Below are 15,339 nucleotides of genomic sequence, written 5' to 3'. Positions count from 1 at the left end.
GGTAAACATCATAACCATTATACCAACTTCCAACCTGAGTTGTGGACCAATCAGCTTCAACCATTATTCCAATTCCCAACCTAAGTTGTGGACCAATCAGCTATAACCATTATAACAACACACAAGCAGAGTTATGGACCAATCAGCTTAAACCATTATACCAACTCCCAACCTGAGTTGTGGACCAGTCAGCTTCAACCATTATATCAACTCCTACCCTGAGTTGTGGACCAATCAGGATTTAAGATGCCTTTTAGTCCAATACATAATTTCAGTTACCGTATACTTAAAAGGGTAATAAAATGATACTATTCATAAAAAAACAAGATGCTAGGAATGTAATCAGAATTAACCGATCAAATAATTCCTGGTATATCAGTGATGTTAGCATCAATGATACATCCGCCATATTTTGCAAATACCACACTCACCGTTCTTTGTATTTCAGGAAGACTTGATAGAGATTCTGAACATTAAAGCCTGAAGTAGAATTCCTGATATCTTCAAGTAGGTATCTATGAACTTTAATCAGCTCCTGAAATGAAAAACAGAAAATATTTCCTAATGTGTTTTAACTAAAACTTAACAGCTTTCTTTTTAAAAATGGCTTCACTTTATGTATGATAAGCACACTATGCATTATTTGAAAGGGAGTCTGCCTGACATATATTTGAAAGAGCAGTGGAATTCCTGAAGGTAAGAAAAGTCATATTAAACTTCTAATTTATTACAGACTCCTGCTGTCATTAGATCAGTACCCATTGTGAAAGCCGTGTATATCTTCTGTCCCTTTATAAAACACTGACAGCTTAGCTGCTTCAAGTAACTGGTTAGCATTTTTAATGCATCAATTCTAAAATATAATTTTAAAATTATAATCATTGTAATGGTATTACATTTGATGTTCTTACAATTTCAGAGTATCCCAAATTTTCTTCTCTTTTGGCTGCTCCTGTTAGGGGTCGCCACAGCGGATCATCTGTTTCCATTTCTTCCTGTCCTCTGCATATTGCTCTGTCACACCAACCACCTGTAAGTCCTGTCTCACCACATCCATAAACCTTATCTTAGGCCTTCCTCTTTTCCTCTTACCTGGCAGCTCCATCCTTAGCATCCTTTTCCCAATATACCCAGCATCCCTCTTCAGCACATGTCCAAACCAACGCAATCTCACCTCTCTGACTTTGTCTCCGAATCGTCCAACCTAAGCTGACCCTCTAATATACTGATTCCTAATCCTGTCCATCCTTGTCACACCCAGTGCAAATCTTAACATCTTTAACTCTGCCACTTCCAGCTCTGACTCCTTCCTTTTTGTCAATGCCACAGTCTCCAACCCATACAACATAGCTGGTCTCACTGCCCTCTTGTAGACCTTCCCTTTCACTCTTACTGGTACCCATTTATCACAAATCACTCCTGACACTCTTCTCCACCCATTCCACCCCACCTGTACTCTATTCTTCACCTCTCTTCCACACTCACCATTACTCTTAACTGTTGATCCCAAGTACTTAAACTCATCCACCTTTGCCAACTCTACTCCCTGCATCCTCACCATTCCTCTATCCTCCCTCTCATTCACACACACACATATTCTGTCTGAGTCCTGCTGACCTTCATTCCTCTCCTCTCTACAGCATATCTCATCTCTCCAGGGTCTGCTTAACCTGTTCCCTTTTCTCACTACAGATCACAATGTCATCTGCAAACATCATAGTCCATGGGGTCTCCTGTCTGATCTCGTCTGTCAACCTGTCCATCACCATTGCAAATAAAAAAGGGCTCAGAGCTGATCCTTGATGTAATCCCACCTCCACCTTAAATGCATCCGTCACTCCCACTGCAGACTTCACCACTGTCACACTACCCTCGTACATATCCTGTACCACTCTTACATACTTCTCTGCCACTCCTGACTTCCTCATACGATACCACAACTCCTCTCTAGGCACCCTGTCATATGCTTTCTCCAAGTCCACAAATGCAACACAATCCAATGTCCATGTCAGTGGACACAATGCAACTCCTTCTGACCTTCTCGACATTTCTCCATCCCAAATAAAAGCACCTAATGTGTGTGTATAGATAGTCTAACAGAAAAGCCTTTGTCAATCCAAAATCTAAGTGTAGAAGGGTTTATCACCGGTTAATCGACAAACTAAATGTTGAATGTCATTGTGCCGAATGCAGTGCAATAGGAATTAAGATAGTAAAGGAAAGCAATATCGAATCCACAGTAATCAACCGCAACAGGTAATTCGGCATTTGCAGATTCGATTAGTAAAATGAGACATTACCGGTAGTCGCTCTGTATACGCATCATACCATTTGGCGGCATATATGCAGACATGTATCTTCTGTGATATATTTGAAACCTGAGGACTACACAACTTTGTAATATACCCTGACAACGTAGATGTAAGTAAGAGAAAATATCATTGTACAGGTTTATAAACTGTATAATCGTGAGGTACGGTATGGGTTAATATACATGACATACTTCTGTTTACAGATGACTAACGCAGATAGTGAGCAGTACGCCCCAGTGGAGTATTGGAAGTTATTATAACACTGAAAAAAGCCATAAAGGGAAGGAGATGTTATTTATTGATGGTTATAAGTATCACCTTGAGAAATGTGTTGATTCAAAGCACTACTGGTGTTGCGTAAAGAAACAAAGGGAGAAATGTAAGGGACATTGTGTGACAGAAATTAGTTTAGATGGACATAAATTACAATGAAGTACAGGTCATTTTCATGTTCCGGATCCATTACAATCAGAGATATGTAAGGTGTGTGAGCAAATAAAGAAACGTGCCCACCAATCCATAGAAGACCCCTGTAAAATAGTATCGGAGGTGTTGTCAATGACCTCCACAGATGTGGGAAATTAACTACCAAATACGAAAGCACTGCATGCAATTCTAAGGCAGGTGAGATATAGGAAGAAGGCAGCACTGTTTAAGGATTTGAGGTAACTCTTTGATTTAAACAAATACATGTTGCTTATCAGAAATGGATTGTTCATAGTTTAACATGGTGTATGCAGTAGCGATGGTTTACAGTTAGTTGTATTAACCACTGAGGATAATCTAAGGGTGTTATGCTCCTCTGAATTTATTCTCATGGATGGTACTTTCTCTATTAGTATGAGAGAGTGTCATCAGGTGTACACAATCCACTGTCAGTTAAATCACACTGCAACCAAGAAAATAATACCTGTAGTGTGAGGTATACCAAAAGTGAGGTTGTATAATACCTGTAATGTAAGGTATATTACCTAGCAAATGTGAGGTTTTATAATACCTGTAGTGTGAGGTATATTACCCAGCAAAAGTGAGGTTTTATAATACCTGTAGTGTGAGGTATATTACCCAGCAAAAGTGAGGTTGTATAATACCTGTAATGTAAGGTATATTACTCAGCAAAAGTGAGGTTTTATAATACCTGTAGTGTAAGGTATATTGCCTAGCAAATGTGAGGTTTTATAATACCTGTAGTGTGAGGTATATTACCCAGCAAAAGTGAGGTTTTATAATACCTGTAGTGTGAGGTATATTACCCAGCAAAAGTGAGGTTTTATAATACCTGTAGTGTGAGGTATATTACCCAGCAAAAGTGAGGTTTTATAATACCTGTAGTGTGAGGTATATTACCAAGCAAAAGTGAGGTTTTATAATACCTGTAGTGTGAGGTATATTACCCAGCAAAAGTGAGGTTTTATAATACCTGTAGTGTGAGGTATATTACCCAGCAAAAGTGAGGTTTTATAATACCTGTAGTGTGAGGTATATTACCCAGCAAAAGTGAGGTTTAATAATACCTGTAGTGTGAGGTATATTACCCAGCAAAAGTGAGGTTTAATAATACCTGTAGTGTGAGGTATATTACCCAGCAAAAGTGAGGTTTTATAATACCTGTAGTGTGAGGTATATTACCCAGCAAAAGTGAGGTTTTATAATACCTGTAGTGTGAGGTATACTACCCAGCAAAAGTGAGGTTTTATAATACCTGTAGTGTGAGGTATATTACCCAGCAAAAGTGAGGTTTTATAATACCTGTAGTGTGAGGTATATTACCCAGCAAAAGTCAGGTTTTATAATACCTGTAGTGTGAGGTATATTACCCAGCAAAAGTGAGGTTTAATAATACCTGTAGTGTGAGGTATATTACCCAGCAAAAGTGAGGTTTAATAATACCTGTAGTGTGAGGTATATTACCCAGCAAAAGTGAGGTTTTATAATACCTGTAGTGTGAGGTATATTACCCAGCAAAAGTGAGGTTTTATAATACCTGTAGTGTGAGGTATATTACCCAGCAAAAGTGAGGTTTTATAATACCTGTAGTGTGAGGTATATTACCCAACAAAAGTGAGGTTTTATAATACCTGTAGTGTGAGGTATATTACCCAGCAAAAGTGAGGTTTTATAATACCTGTAGTGTGAGGTATATTACCCAGCAAAGGTGAGGTTTTATAATACCTGTAGTGTGAGGTATATTACCCAGCAAAAGTGAGGTTTTATAATACCTGTAGTGTGAGGTATATTACCCAGCAAAAGTGATGATTGTTATAATCGGTTTTGGAGTGTCATCATATGTTTATGTGGCCGATATGGTTTGGACCTGAAGCCACATATGGTCATGTCGGACGTTGAGCATGGTGCTATGAATGCTATACAAGCAAACATGCCAAAAAGTGTGTGTAAGGGATGCTGGTTTCATCTATGCCAAATCTTGTGGCATCAGATACAGCGCCTTCATCTGGTTAAGGAATTTGGCAGTAGCATTACATTTGCAAGTCATTGTAAGCAGATACCAGCTCTAGCATTTGTAACACCATCTGACATCAGTGAAACATTTGCAGACATAGAGTGGGATATGCCAGAATGTGGACAGGCATTGTGTAACTTCTTCAAGGAAAATTACTGAATTGGCAGACCATGGAGATATGGTATGAGGGGTGTCACATCTGAAAGGCATCCCCCCTTGTTCGACATACCTTTTCGGAATCAACATGACACTAGAGCATTAGGATATCCCAGGACACAGAACGTAGTTGAAGGATGGCATAGATGTCTATGTAGTCTTATGGGTAAGCAAACCCTATAACTACTGGACATCTTACATGCCATCCAACTAGAGAAAAACCACATTGAAGATCTTAAGAGCAGACATCGGTCATGTCTACCATAATCCCCTAAGAGACCCAGGCTACATGACAAGGAGCAGGTCTTTCTGAAGCTATTATCTAAGCGTAATGAAATGACATCTCGTGGCTTCGTTACACTGGTGGCACAACTCTGTTCATTCTGATTTGTTAGGAGAGCTCAACATTTATTGAGGAAAGAATTGTTTGGGGAGAATGCACAAGACAATAGTTCATGGAAGCTTCAATGTGCACGTAGTTTAGTGGTGTGGTTATGGATATTGTGTGTCACAGCTGCACTATTGGAAAAATTGCTGAAGTCAATACTCGACTATATTGCTGGCTTTCTAGCTCGTATGTAGACATATGCCTGCGTTTTGGAAGCAGAAGTCTAGCCAACATATCTGCAATCTGTCAGTTGTCCATGCACATCGAATATGTCAAATTCGACTTCCTGCAGTTACATATTTCAACATTTTGAATATCCGATATTACAATTCTTGGTTATCTGCTTCGGCTTTGACATCATTCAACACAGTTACATTCGGTTACATGGTGGTAAACCATGTAGAAAATTCTTAATGGATGATAAATTTAGACATTTTAGAAATAATGAGACATAGTGTCGTATGAAACAAACATTCACCAATGCCAAATTCTTCACTGGGTATTGTACATATGTGGGAGGGAGTTACTTGGAAGGTTGCAGAATATTTGTAGCTTATCTCTGAGGTGAAATACTGAATTCATGAATTATCACAGAAGAAACACTATGCTGAAAATTGATTTACAATATTACATTTGACTAAGATAGACTGTATTTACAAATGATTAACTTTGTTGAATTTAAACTTTTTATGACACTCACAGCATACCAGTTTTATAACTGAAATCAGAGAGGAAACTGGGGACTAATTGGGGGTGTGACTGAACTAGTAACACAGCTGGAGTCCTACAGTCCACAATTAAAAAGCTTAGTCTGGAGACAGGAATGCAAATACATCCCAAATAAAGCCAAGAAAACCATTAAGTAGAAGCAACCTGTCAAAATATCAAAACGTTTCTGCAGTCTCTGTGTAACATATTTTCTTCAGCTGCTACACTTTGATTTCTGACATATAAGAACCATCTTAAGATATATATTCCCACTCTTTGTATGAATCTTTTGGAATGGAATTCTGTCAACTAATCATTGCTCATGTTTGTAATCACATGGATGAATCACTATCAAGTATTTGTGAAGGTGGAACCCAACAAAGCTAGAGTGAGCCCTGCTACAGCACTGGATCAGTGCAGCCAGCAAAGCTACAACAAGTCCTGCTACAAAGCTGGATCAGTGAAGACAGCAAAGCTACAGCGAGTCCTGCTACAGAGCTGGATCAGTGCAGCCAGCAAAGCTACAGTGAGTCATGCTACAGAGCTGGCTCAGTGCAGCCAGCAAAGCTATGGGGAGCCCTGATACAGAGCTGGATCAGCACACCCAGCAAAGCTATAGTGAGCCCTGCTACAGAGCTGGACCAGTGCACCCAGCAAAGCTACACTGAGCCATGCTACAGAGCTGGATCAGTGCACCCAGCAAAGCTAAAGCGAGCCCTGCTACAGAGCTGGATCAGTGCACCTAAGAAAGCTACAGGAAGCCCTGCTACAGAGCTGGGTCAGTGCACCTAACAAAGCTACAGGAGGCTCTGTTACAGAGCTGGATCAGTGCACCTAATAAAGCTACAGGAAGCATTGCTACAGAACTGTATCAGTGCACCCAGCAAAGCTAGAGTGAGTCCTGCTACAGAGCTGGATCAGCACATCCAGCAAAGCTACAGTGAGCCCTGCTAAAGAGTTGGATCAGTGCACCCAGCAAAGCTACAGTGAGTCCTGCTACAAAGCTGGATCAGCGCACCCAGCAAAGCTACATTGAGCCCTGCTAAAGAGGTGGATCAGTGCACCCAGCAAAGCTACAGTGAGTCCTGCTACAGAGCTGGATCAGTGCATCCAGCAAAGCTACAGTGAGCCCTGCTACAGAGCTGGATCAGCGCACCCAGCAAAACTACAGCAAACCATGCTACAGAGCTGGATCAGCACACCCAGCAAAGATACAGAGAGCACTGCAACAGAGCTGGATCAGCACACCTAGAAAAGCTTGAGTGAGCCTGGTACAGAGCTGGATCAGTGTACTAAGCAAAGATACAGTGAGCCATGCTACAGAGCTGGATCAGTGCACTCAGCAAAGCTACAATGAACCCTTCCACAATGATGGATCTGCGCACCCAGGAAAGCTACAGGGAACCATGTTACAGAGCTGGATCAGTCCATCCAGCAAAGCTACAGCAAGCACTGCTACAGAGCTGGATCAGCTCACCCAACAAAGGTACAGTGAGTCCTGCTACAGAGCTGGATCAGGACACCCAGCAAAGCTACAGCAAACCTTGCTACAGAGCTGGATCAGTGCACCCAGCAAAGATAAAGTGAGCCCTGCTACAGAGCTGGATCAGCACACCCAGCAAAGCTACAGTGGGCCCTGCTACAGAGCTGGATCAGTGCACACAGCAAAGCTAAAGTGAGCCCTGCTACAGAGCCGAATCAGACTACCTACCAAAGCTACAGTGAGCCCTGCTAAAGAGATGGATCAGTGCACCCAACAAAGCTACAGTGAGCCCTGCTACAGAGCTGGATCGGTGCACCCAGCAAAGCTACAGTGAGCCCTGCTACAAAGCTGGATCAGCACACCCAGCAAAACTACAGTGAGTCCTGCTACAAAGCTGGATGAGCACACCCAGTAAAGCTACAGTGAGGCCTGCTACAGAGCTGGATCAGTGCTCCCAACAAAGCTACAGCAAGCCCTGCTACAGAGCTGGGTAAGTGCACCCATCAAAGCTACAGTGAGCCCTGCTACAGAGCTGGGTCAGTGCACCTACCAAAGCTACAGCGAGCCCTGCTACAGAGCTGGATCAGTGCACCAAACAAAGCTAAAGTTAGCCATGCTACAAAGCTGGATCAGCACAGCCAGCAAAGCTACAGTGAGTCCTCATACAGAGCTGGGTCAGCGAACCAAGCAAATATACAGTGAGCCCTGCTACAGAGCTGGATCAGCACACCCAGCAAAGCTACAGCAAGCCCTGCTACAGAGCTGGATCAGTGCACCCAGCAAAGCTAGAGTGAACCCTGCTACATAACTGGATCAGTGCAGCCAGCAAAGCTACAGTGAGACTGGTAGAGAGATGGATGAGTGCACCCAGTAAAGCTACAGTGGGTCCTGCTACAGAGCTGGATCAGTGCACACAGCAAAGCTAAAGTGAGCCCTGCTACAGAGCTGAATCAGACTACCTACCAAAGCTACAGTGAGCCCTGCTACAGAGATGGAGCAGCACATCCAGAAAAGCTACAGTGAGCCCTGCTACAGAGATGGAGCAGCACACCCAGAAAAGCTACAGTGAGCCCTGCTACAGAGATGGAGCAATGCACCCAACAAAGCTACAGTGAGCCCTGCTACAAAGCTGGATCAGCACACCCAGCAAAGCTACAGTGAGCACTGCTACAAAGCTGGATCAGCACACCCAGTAAAGCTACAGTGAGGCCTGCTATAGAGCTGGATCAGTGCTCCCAACAAAGCTAGAGCAAGCCCTGCTACAGAGCTGGGTAAGTGCACCCATCAAAGCTACAGTGAGCCCTGCTACAGAGCTGGGTCAGTGCACCTACCAAAGCTACAGCGAGCCCTGCTACAGAGCTGGATCAGTGCACCAAACAAAGCTAAAGTGAGCCATGCTACAGCTGGATCAGCACAGCCAGCAAAGCTACAGTGAGTCCTGGTACAGAGCTGGGTCAGCGTACCAAGCAAATATACAGTGAGCCCTGCTACAGAGCTGGATCAGCACACCCAATAAAGCTAAAGCAAGCTCTGCTACAGAGCTGGATCAGTGCACCCAGTAAAGCTACAGCACGCCCTGCTACAGAAATGGATCAGTGCACCCAGCAAAGCTAGAGTGAACCCTGCTACAGAGCTGGATCAGTGCAGCCAGCAAAGCTACAGTGAGACTGGTAGAGAGATGGATGAGTGCACCCAGTAAAGCTACAGTGAGTCCTTCTACAAAGCTGGATCAGTACACTCAGCAAAGCTACAGTGAATCCTGCTACAGAGCTGGATCAGCACACCCAGCAAAGCTATGAATCCTGCTACAGAGCTGGATGAGCACAGCCAGGAAAGCTACATTGAGTCCAGCTACAAAGCTGGATCAGTGCACTGAGCAAGGATACAGTGAGACCTGCTACTAAGCTGGATCAGCACACCCAGCAAACCTAAAGCGAGCCCTGCTACAGAGCTGAATCAGTGCACACGGCAAAGCTACAGGAAGCCCTGCTACAGAGCTGGATCAACGCACCCAGCATAGCTACAGTGAGCCCTGCTACAGAGCTGCATCAGCACACCCAACAAAGCTACAGTGAGTCCTGCTACAGAGCTGGAGCAGCACACCCAGTGAAGCTACAGCGAGCCCTGCTACAGAGCTGCATCAGAACACCTAGTGAAGCGACAGGAATCCCTGGTACAGAGCTGCATCAGCACACCCAGCAAAGCTACAGGAAGCCATGGTACAGAGCTGGATCAGCACACCGAAGAAAGCTACAGTGAGTCCTACCACAGAGATGCGTCAGTGCACCAAGCACAGAAACAGTGAGCCCTGCAATAGAGCTGGATCAGCGCATGCAGCAAAGCTAAAGTGAGCCCTGCTACAGAGCTGGATCAGCACACCCAACAAAGCTACAGGAAGCCCTGCTACAGAGCTGGATCAGTGAACCCAACAAAACTACAGCAAGCCCTGATACAGAGCTGGATAAGAGCACTCAACAAAGCTACAGCGAGCCCTGCTACAGAGCTGATTCTGTAGTCCTAGCAAAGTTACAGCAAACCCTGCTACAGAGCTGGGTCAGCACTCCCAGCAAAGCTACTAGTGCTGCATCAGAGCTGGATCAGCCGTCCCAGCAAAGCTACAGCAAGCCCTGCTACAGAGCGGGAACAGTGCACCTAACAAAGCTACAGGAAGCACTGCTACAAAGCTGGATCAGTGCACCTAACAAAGCTACAGAAAATCATGCTACAGAGCTGGATGAGCACACCCAGCAAAGCTACAGGAAGCCCTGGTACAGAGGTGGATCAGCACACCCAGCAAAGCTACCGTGAGTCCTGCTACAGAGCTGGGTCAGTTCACCAAGCAAAGCTACAGGAAGCACTGCTACATAGCTGGATCAGTGCACCCAGCAAAACTACAGCAAGCCCTGCTACAGAGCTGAGTCAGACCCCCCAGCAAAGCTACAGCAAGCCCTGCTACAGAGCTGAGTCAGACCCCCAGCAAAGCTACAGCAAGCTCTGCTACAGAACTGGAATAGTGCACCTAACAAAGCTACAGGAAGCCAGCTACAGAGCTGGATGAGCACACCCAGCAAAGCTACAGGGAGCACTGCTACAGAGCTGGATCATGGCACCCAGCAAAGCTACAGTGACTCCTATTACAGAGCTGGATGAGCACATCAAGCAAAGCTACAGTGAGTCCTGCTATAGAGCTGGATCAGTGCACCCAGAAAAGCTACAGCGATCCCTGATACAGAGCTGGATCAGTACACCAAACAAAGCTAAAGTGAGCCATGCTACAGAGCTGGATCAGCACAGCCAGTAAAAGCTACAGTGAGTCCTGGTACAGAGCTTGGTCAGTGCACCAAGCAAATATACAGTGAGCCCTGCTACAGAGCTGGATCAGCACACCCAGCAAAGCTACAGCAAGCCCTGCTACAGAGTTGGATCAGTGCACCCAGTAAAGCTACAGCGAGCCCTGCTACAGAGCTGGATCAGTGCACCCAGCAAAGCTAGAGTGAACCCTGCTACAGAGCTGTATCAGTGCAGCCAGCAAAGCTACAGTGAGACTGGTAGAGAGATGGATGAGTGCACCCAGTAAAGCTACAGTGAGTCCTTGTACAAAGCTGGATCAGTTCACCAAGCAAAGCTACAGGAAGCACTGCTACAGAGCTGGATCAGTGCACCCAGCAAAACTACAGCAAGCCCTGCTACAGAGCTGAGTCAGACCCCCCAGTAAAGCTACAGCAAGCCCTGCTACAGAGCTGTGTCAGACCCCCCAGCAAAGCTACAGCAAGCTCTGCTACAGAACTGGAATAGTGCACCTAACAAAGCTACAGGAAGCCAGCTACAGAGCTGGATGAGCACACCCAGCAAAGCTACAGGGAGCACTGCTACAGAGCTGGATCATGGCACCCAGCAAAGCCACAGTGATTCCTGTTACAGAGCTGGATGAGCACATCAAGCAAAGCTAGAGTGAGTCCTGCTATAGAGCTGGATGAGTACACCCAGCAAAGTTACAGGAAGCCCTGCTACAGATCTGGATCAGCGCACCCAGAAAAGCTACAGTGATCCCTGATACAGAGCTGGATCAGTACACCAAACAAAGCTAAAGTGAGCCATGCTACAGAGCTGGATCAGCACAGCTAGCAAAGCTACAGTGAGTCCTGGTACAGAGCTTGGTCAGCGCACCAAGCAAATATACAGTGAGCCCTGCTACAGAGCTGGATCAGCACACCCAGCAAAGCTACAGCAAGCCCTGCTACAGAGTTGGATCAGTGCACCCAGTAAAGCTACAGTGAGCCCTGCTACAGAGCTGGATCAGTGCACCCAGCAAAGCTAGAGTGAACCCTGCTACAGAGCTGGATCAGTGCAGCCAGCAAAGCTACAGTGAGACTGGTAGAGAGATGGATGAGTGCACCCAGTAAAGCTACAGTGAGTCCTTCTACAAAGCCGGATCAGTACACCCAGCAAAGCTACAGTGACTCCTGCTACAGAGCTGGATCAGCACACCCAGCAAAGCTATGAGTCCTGCTACAGAGCTGGATGAGCACATCCAGGAAAGCTACATTGAGTCCAGCTATCCTGCTACAGAGCTGGATGAGCACATCCAGGAAAGCTACATTGAGTCCAGCTACAAAGCTGGATCAGTGCACTGAGCAAGGATACAGTGAGACCTGCTACTGAGCTGGATCAGCACACCCAGCAAACCTAAAGTGAGCCCTGCTACAGAGCTGGATCAGTGCACACAGCAAAGCTACAGGAATCCCTGCTACAGAGCTGGATCAATGCACCCAGCAAAGCTACAGTGAGCCCTGCTACAGAGCTACATCAGCACACCCAACAAAGCTACAGTGAGTCCTGCTACAGAGCTGGAGCAGCACACCCAGTGAAGCTACAGTGAGCCCTGCTACAGAGCTGCATCAGAACACCTAGTGCAGTGACAGGAATCCCTGGTACAGAGCTGCATCAGCACACCCAGCAGAGCTACAGGAAGCCATGGTACAGAGCTGGATCAGAAAGCTACAGTGTGTCCTACCACAGAGATGTGTCAGTGCACCAAGCACAGATACAATGAGCCCTGCAACAGAGCTGGATCAGCACACACAGCAAAGCTAAAGCACGCCCTGCTACAGAGCTGGATCAGCACACCCAACAAAGCTACAGGAAGCCCTGCTACAGAGCTGGATCAGTGCACCCAACAAAGCTACAGCAAGCCCTGCTACAGAGCTGGATAAGAGCACTCAACAAAGCTACAGCAAGCCTTGCTACAGAGCTGATTCTGCAGTCCTAGCAAAGCTACAGCAAACCCTGCTACAGAGCTGGGTCAGCACTCCCAGCAAAGCTACAACTAGTGCTGCATCAGAGCTGGATCAGCCATCCCAGCAAAGCTACAGCAAGCCCTGCTACAGAGTGGGAACAGTGCACCTAACAAAGCTACAGGAAGCACTGCTACAAAGCTGGATCAGTGCACCTAACAAAGCTACAGCAAATCCTGCTACAGAGCTGGATGAGCACACCCAGCAAAGCTACAGGAAGCCCTGGTACAGAGCTGGATCAGCACACCCAGCAAAGCTACAGTGAGTCCTGCTACAGATCTGGGTCAGTTCACCAAGCAAAGCTACAGGAAGCACTGCTACAGAGCTGGATCAGTGCACCCAGCAAAACTACAGCAAGCCCTGCTACAGAGCTGATCAGACCTCCCAGCAAAGCTACAGCAAGCCCTGCTACAGAGCTGGGTCAGCTCTCCCAGCAAAGCTACAGCAAGCTCTGCTACAGAGCTGGAATAGTGCACCTAACAAAGCTACAGGAAGCCAGCTACAGAGCTGGATGAGCACACCCAGCAAAGCTACAGGGAGCACTGCTACAGAGCTGGATCATGGCACCCAGCAAAGCTACAGTGATTCCTGTTACAGAGCTGGATGAGCACATCAAGTAAAGCTACAGTGAGTCCTGCTCTAGAGCTGGATCAGTACACCCAGCAAAGTTACAGGAAGCCCTGCTACAGATCTGGATCAGTGCACCCAGAAAAGCTACAGTGATTCCCTGATACAGAGCTGGATCAATGCACCAAACAAAGCTACAGGAAGCCCTGCTATAGAGCTGGATCAGCATACCCAGCAAAACTACAGCGAGCCCTGCTACAGAGCTGGATCAGCACCCCCAGCAAAGCTACAGTGAGCCTTGTTTTAGAGCTGGATCAGCAGTCCCAGCAAAGCTAGAGAAAGCCCTGTTACAGAGCTGGATGAGAACAACCAGCAAAGCTACAGTGAGCCCTGCTACAGAGCTGGATCACGGCAACCAGCAGAGCTACAGTGAACCCTGCTACAGAGCTGGATCAGTGCACTTAACAAAGCTACAGGATGCCCTGCTACAGAGCTGGATCAGTGCACCTAACAAAGCTACAGGAAGCCCTGCTACAGAGCTGGATCAGTGCACCTAACAAAGCTACAGGAAGCCCTGCTACAGAGCTGGATCAGTGCACCTAACAAAGCTACAGGAAGCCCTGCTACAAAGCTGGGTCAGTGCACCTAACAAAGCTACAGCGAGCCCTGCTACAAAGCTGGGTCAGTGCATGTAACAAAGCTGCAGGAACCCTGCTACAAAGATGGATCAGTTCACCCATCAAAGCTACAGTGAGCCCCGCTACAGAGCTGGATCAGCACACCAAGCAAAACTACAGTGAGCCCTGCTACCAGCAGGGTCAGCACCCGGTAAAGCTACAGTGAGCCCGGCTACAGAGTTGGATCAGCACACCCAGCAAAGCTACAGTGAGCCCTGCTACAGAGATGGATCAGTGCACCCAGCAAAGCTACAGTGAGCCTGGCTACAGAGATGGATCAGAACACCCAGCAAAGCTACAATGAGCCCTGCTATGAAGATGAAGCAGGACACCCAGCAAAGATGCAGTGAGCCCTGCTATAGAGTTGGATAAGCACATCCAGCAAAGCTATAGCAAGCCCTGCTACAGAGCTGTATCAGCACACCCAGCAAAGCTACAGTGAGCCCTGCTACAAAGCTGGATCAGGCACCCATCAAAAGTACAGTGAGTCCTGCTACAAAGCTGGATCAGCACACCCAGCAAAGCTACAGTGAGCTCTGCTACAGAGCTGGATCAGCACAGCCAGCAAAGCTACAGCAAACCCTGCTGCAAAACGGACTCAGTGCACCCAACAAAGCTAAAGTGAGCCCTGATACAGAGCTGGATCAGCACACCCAGCAAAGCTAGAGTGAGCCATCCTACAGAGCTGGATCAGCACACCCAGCAAAGCTACAGTGAGCCCTGCTACAGAGCTAGATCAGCACTCCCAGCAAAGCTACAGTGTGTCCTCTACAGAGCTGGATCAGTGCACTCAGCAAAGCTACAGCAAACCCTGCTACAGAGCTGGATTAGTGCACCCAGCAAAGCTACAGCGAGTCCTGCTACAAAGCTGGATCAGCATATTAAGTAAAGCTACAACAAACCCTGCTACAAAGCTGGATCAGCACACCCAGCAAAATGTTTGTGGCCCTGCTACAGAGCTGGATCAGCACACCCAACAAAGCTACAGTGAGCCATGCTACAGAGCTGGATCAGCACACCCATCAAAGCTACAGTGAGCCCTGCTACAGAGCTGAATCAGCACACTCAGCAAAGCTACAGCAAGCCCTGCTACAGAGCTGGATCAGCACACCCAGCAAAGCTACCATGAGCCCTTCTAGAAAACTGGATCAGCATATCCAACAAAGTTACAGTGAGCCCTACTATAGAGTTGGATCAGCGCACCCAGCAAAGGTACAGTGAGCCCTGCTACAAAGCTGGATCAGGAACCAATCAAAGCTACAATGAGCCCTACTACAGAGCTGGATCAGCAAA

General features: G+C 46.5%; 1 protein-coding gene across 1 annotated transcript in view; it reads right to left on the bottom strand.

Annotated features, from left to right (window-relative positions):
• VAV1 (vav guanine nucleotide exchange factor 1) overlaps positions 1 to 15,339 on the bottom strand; it is a gene marked incomplete at its 3' end in the record, with an annotated part of 1,650,237 nt that overhangs the window by 814,527 nt on the left and 820,371 nt on the right. The window contains 1 exon segment of the mRNA XM_044084720.1: positions 432 to 535. Within this exon segment, the coding sequence (XP_043940655.1) occupies positions 432 to 535 (104 nt within the window).

The sequence above is a fragment of the Protopterus annectens genome, chromosome 9.part0 (genome assembly GCF_019279795.1).
Source record: "Protopterus annectens isolate FY-2018-M chromosome 9.part0, PAN1.0, whole genome shotgun sequence".
NCBI lineage: Eukaryota > Metazoa > Chordata > Ceratodontiformes > Protopteridae > Protopterus > Protopterus annectens.
This window is presented reverse-complemented; position numbering and strand designations above follow the sequence as displayed.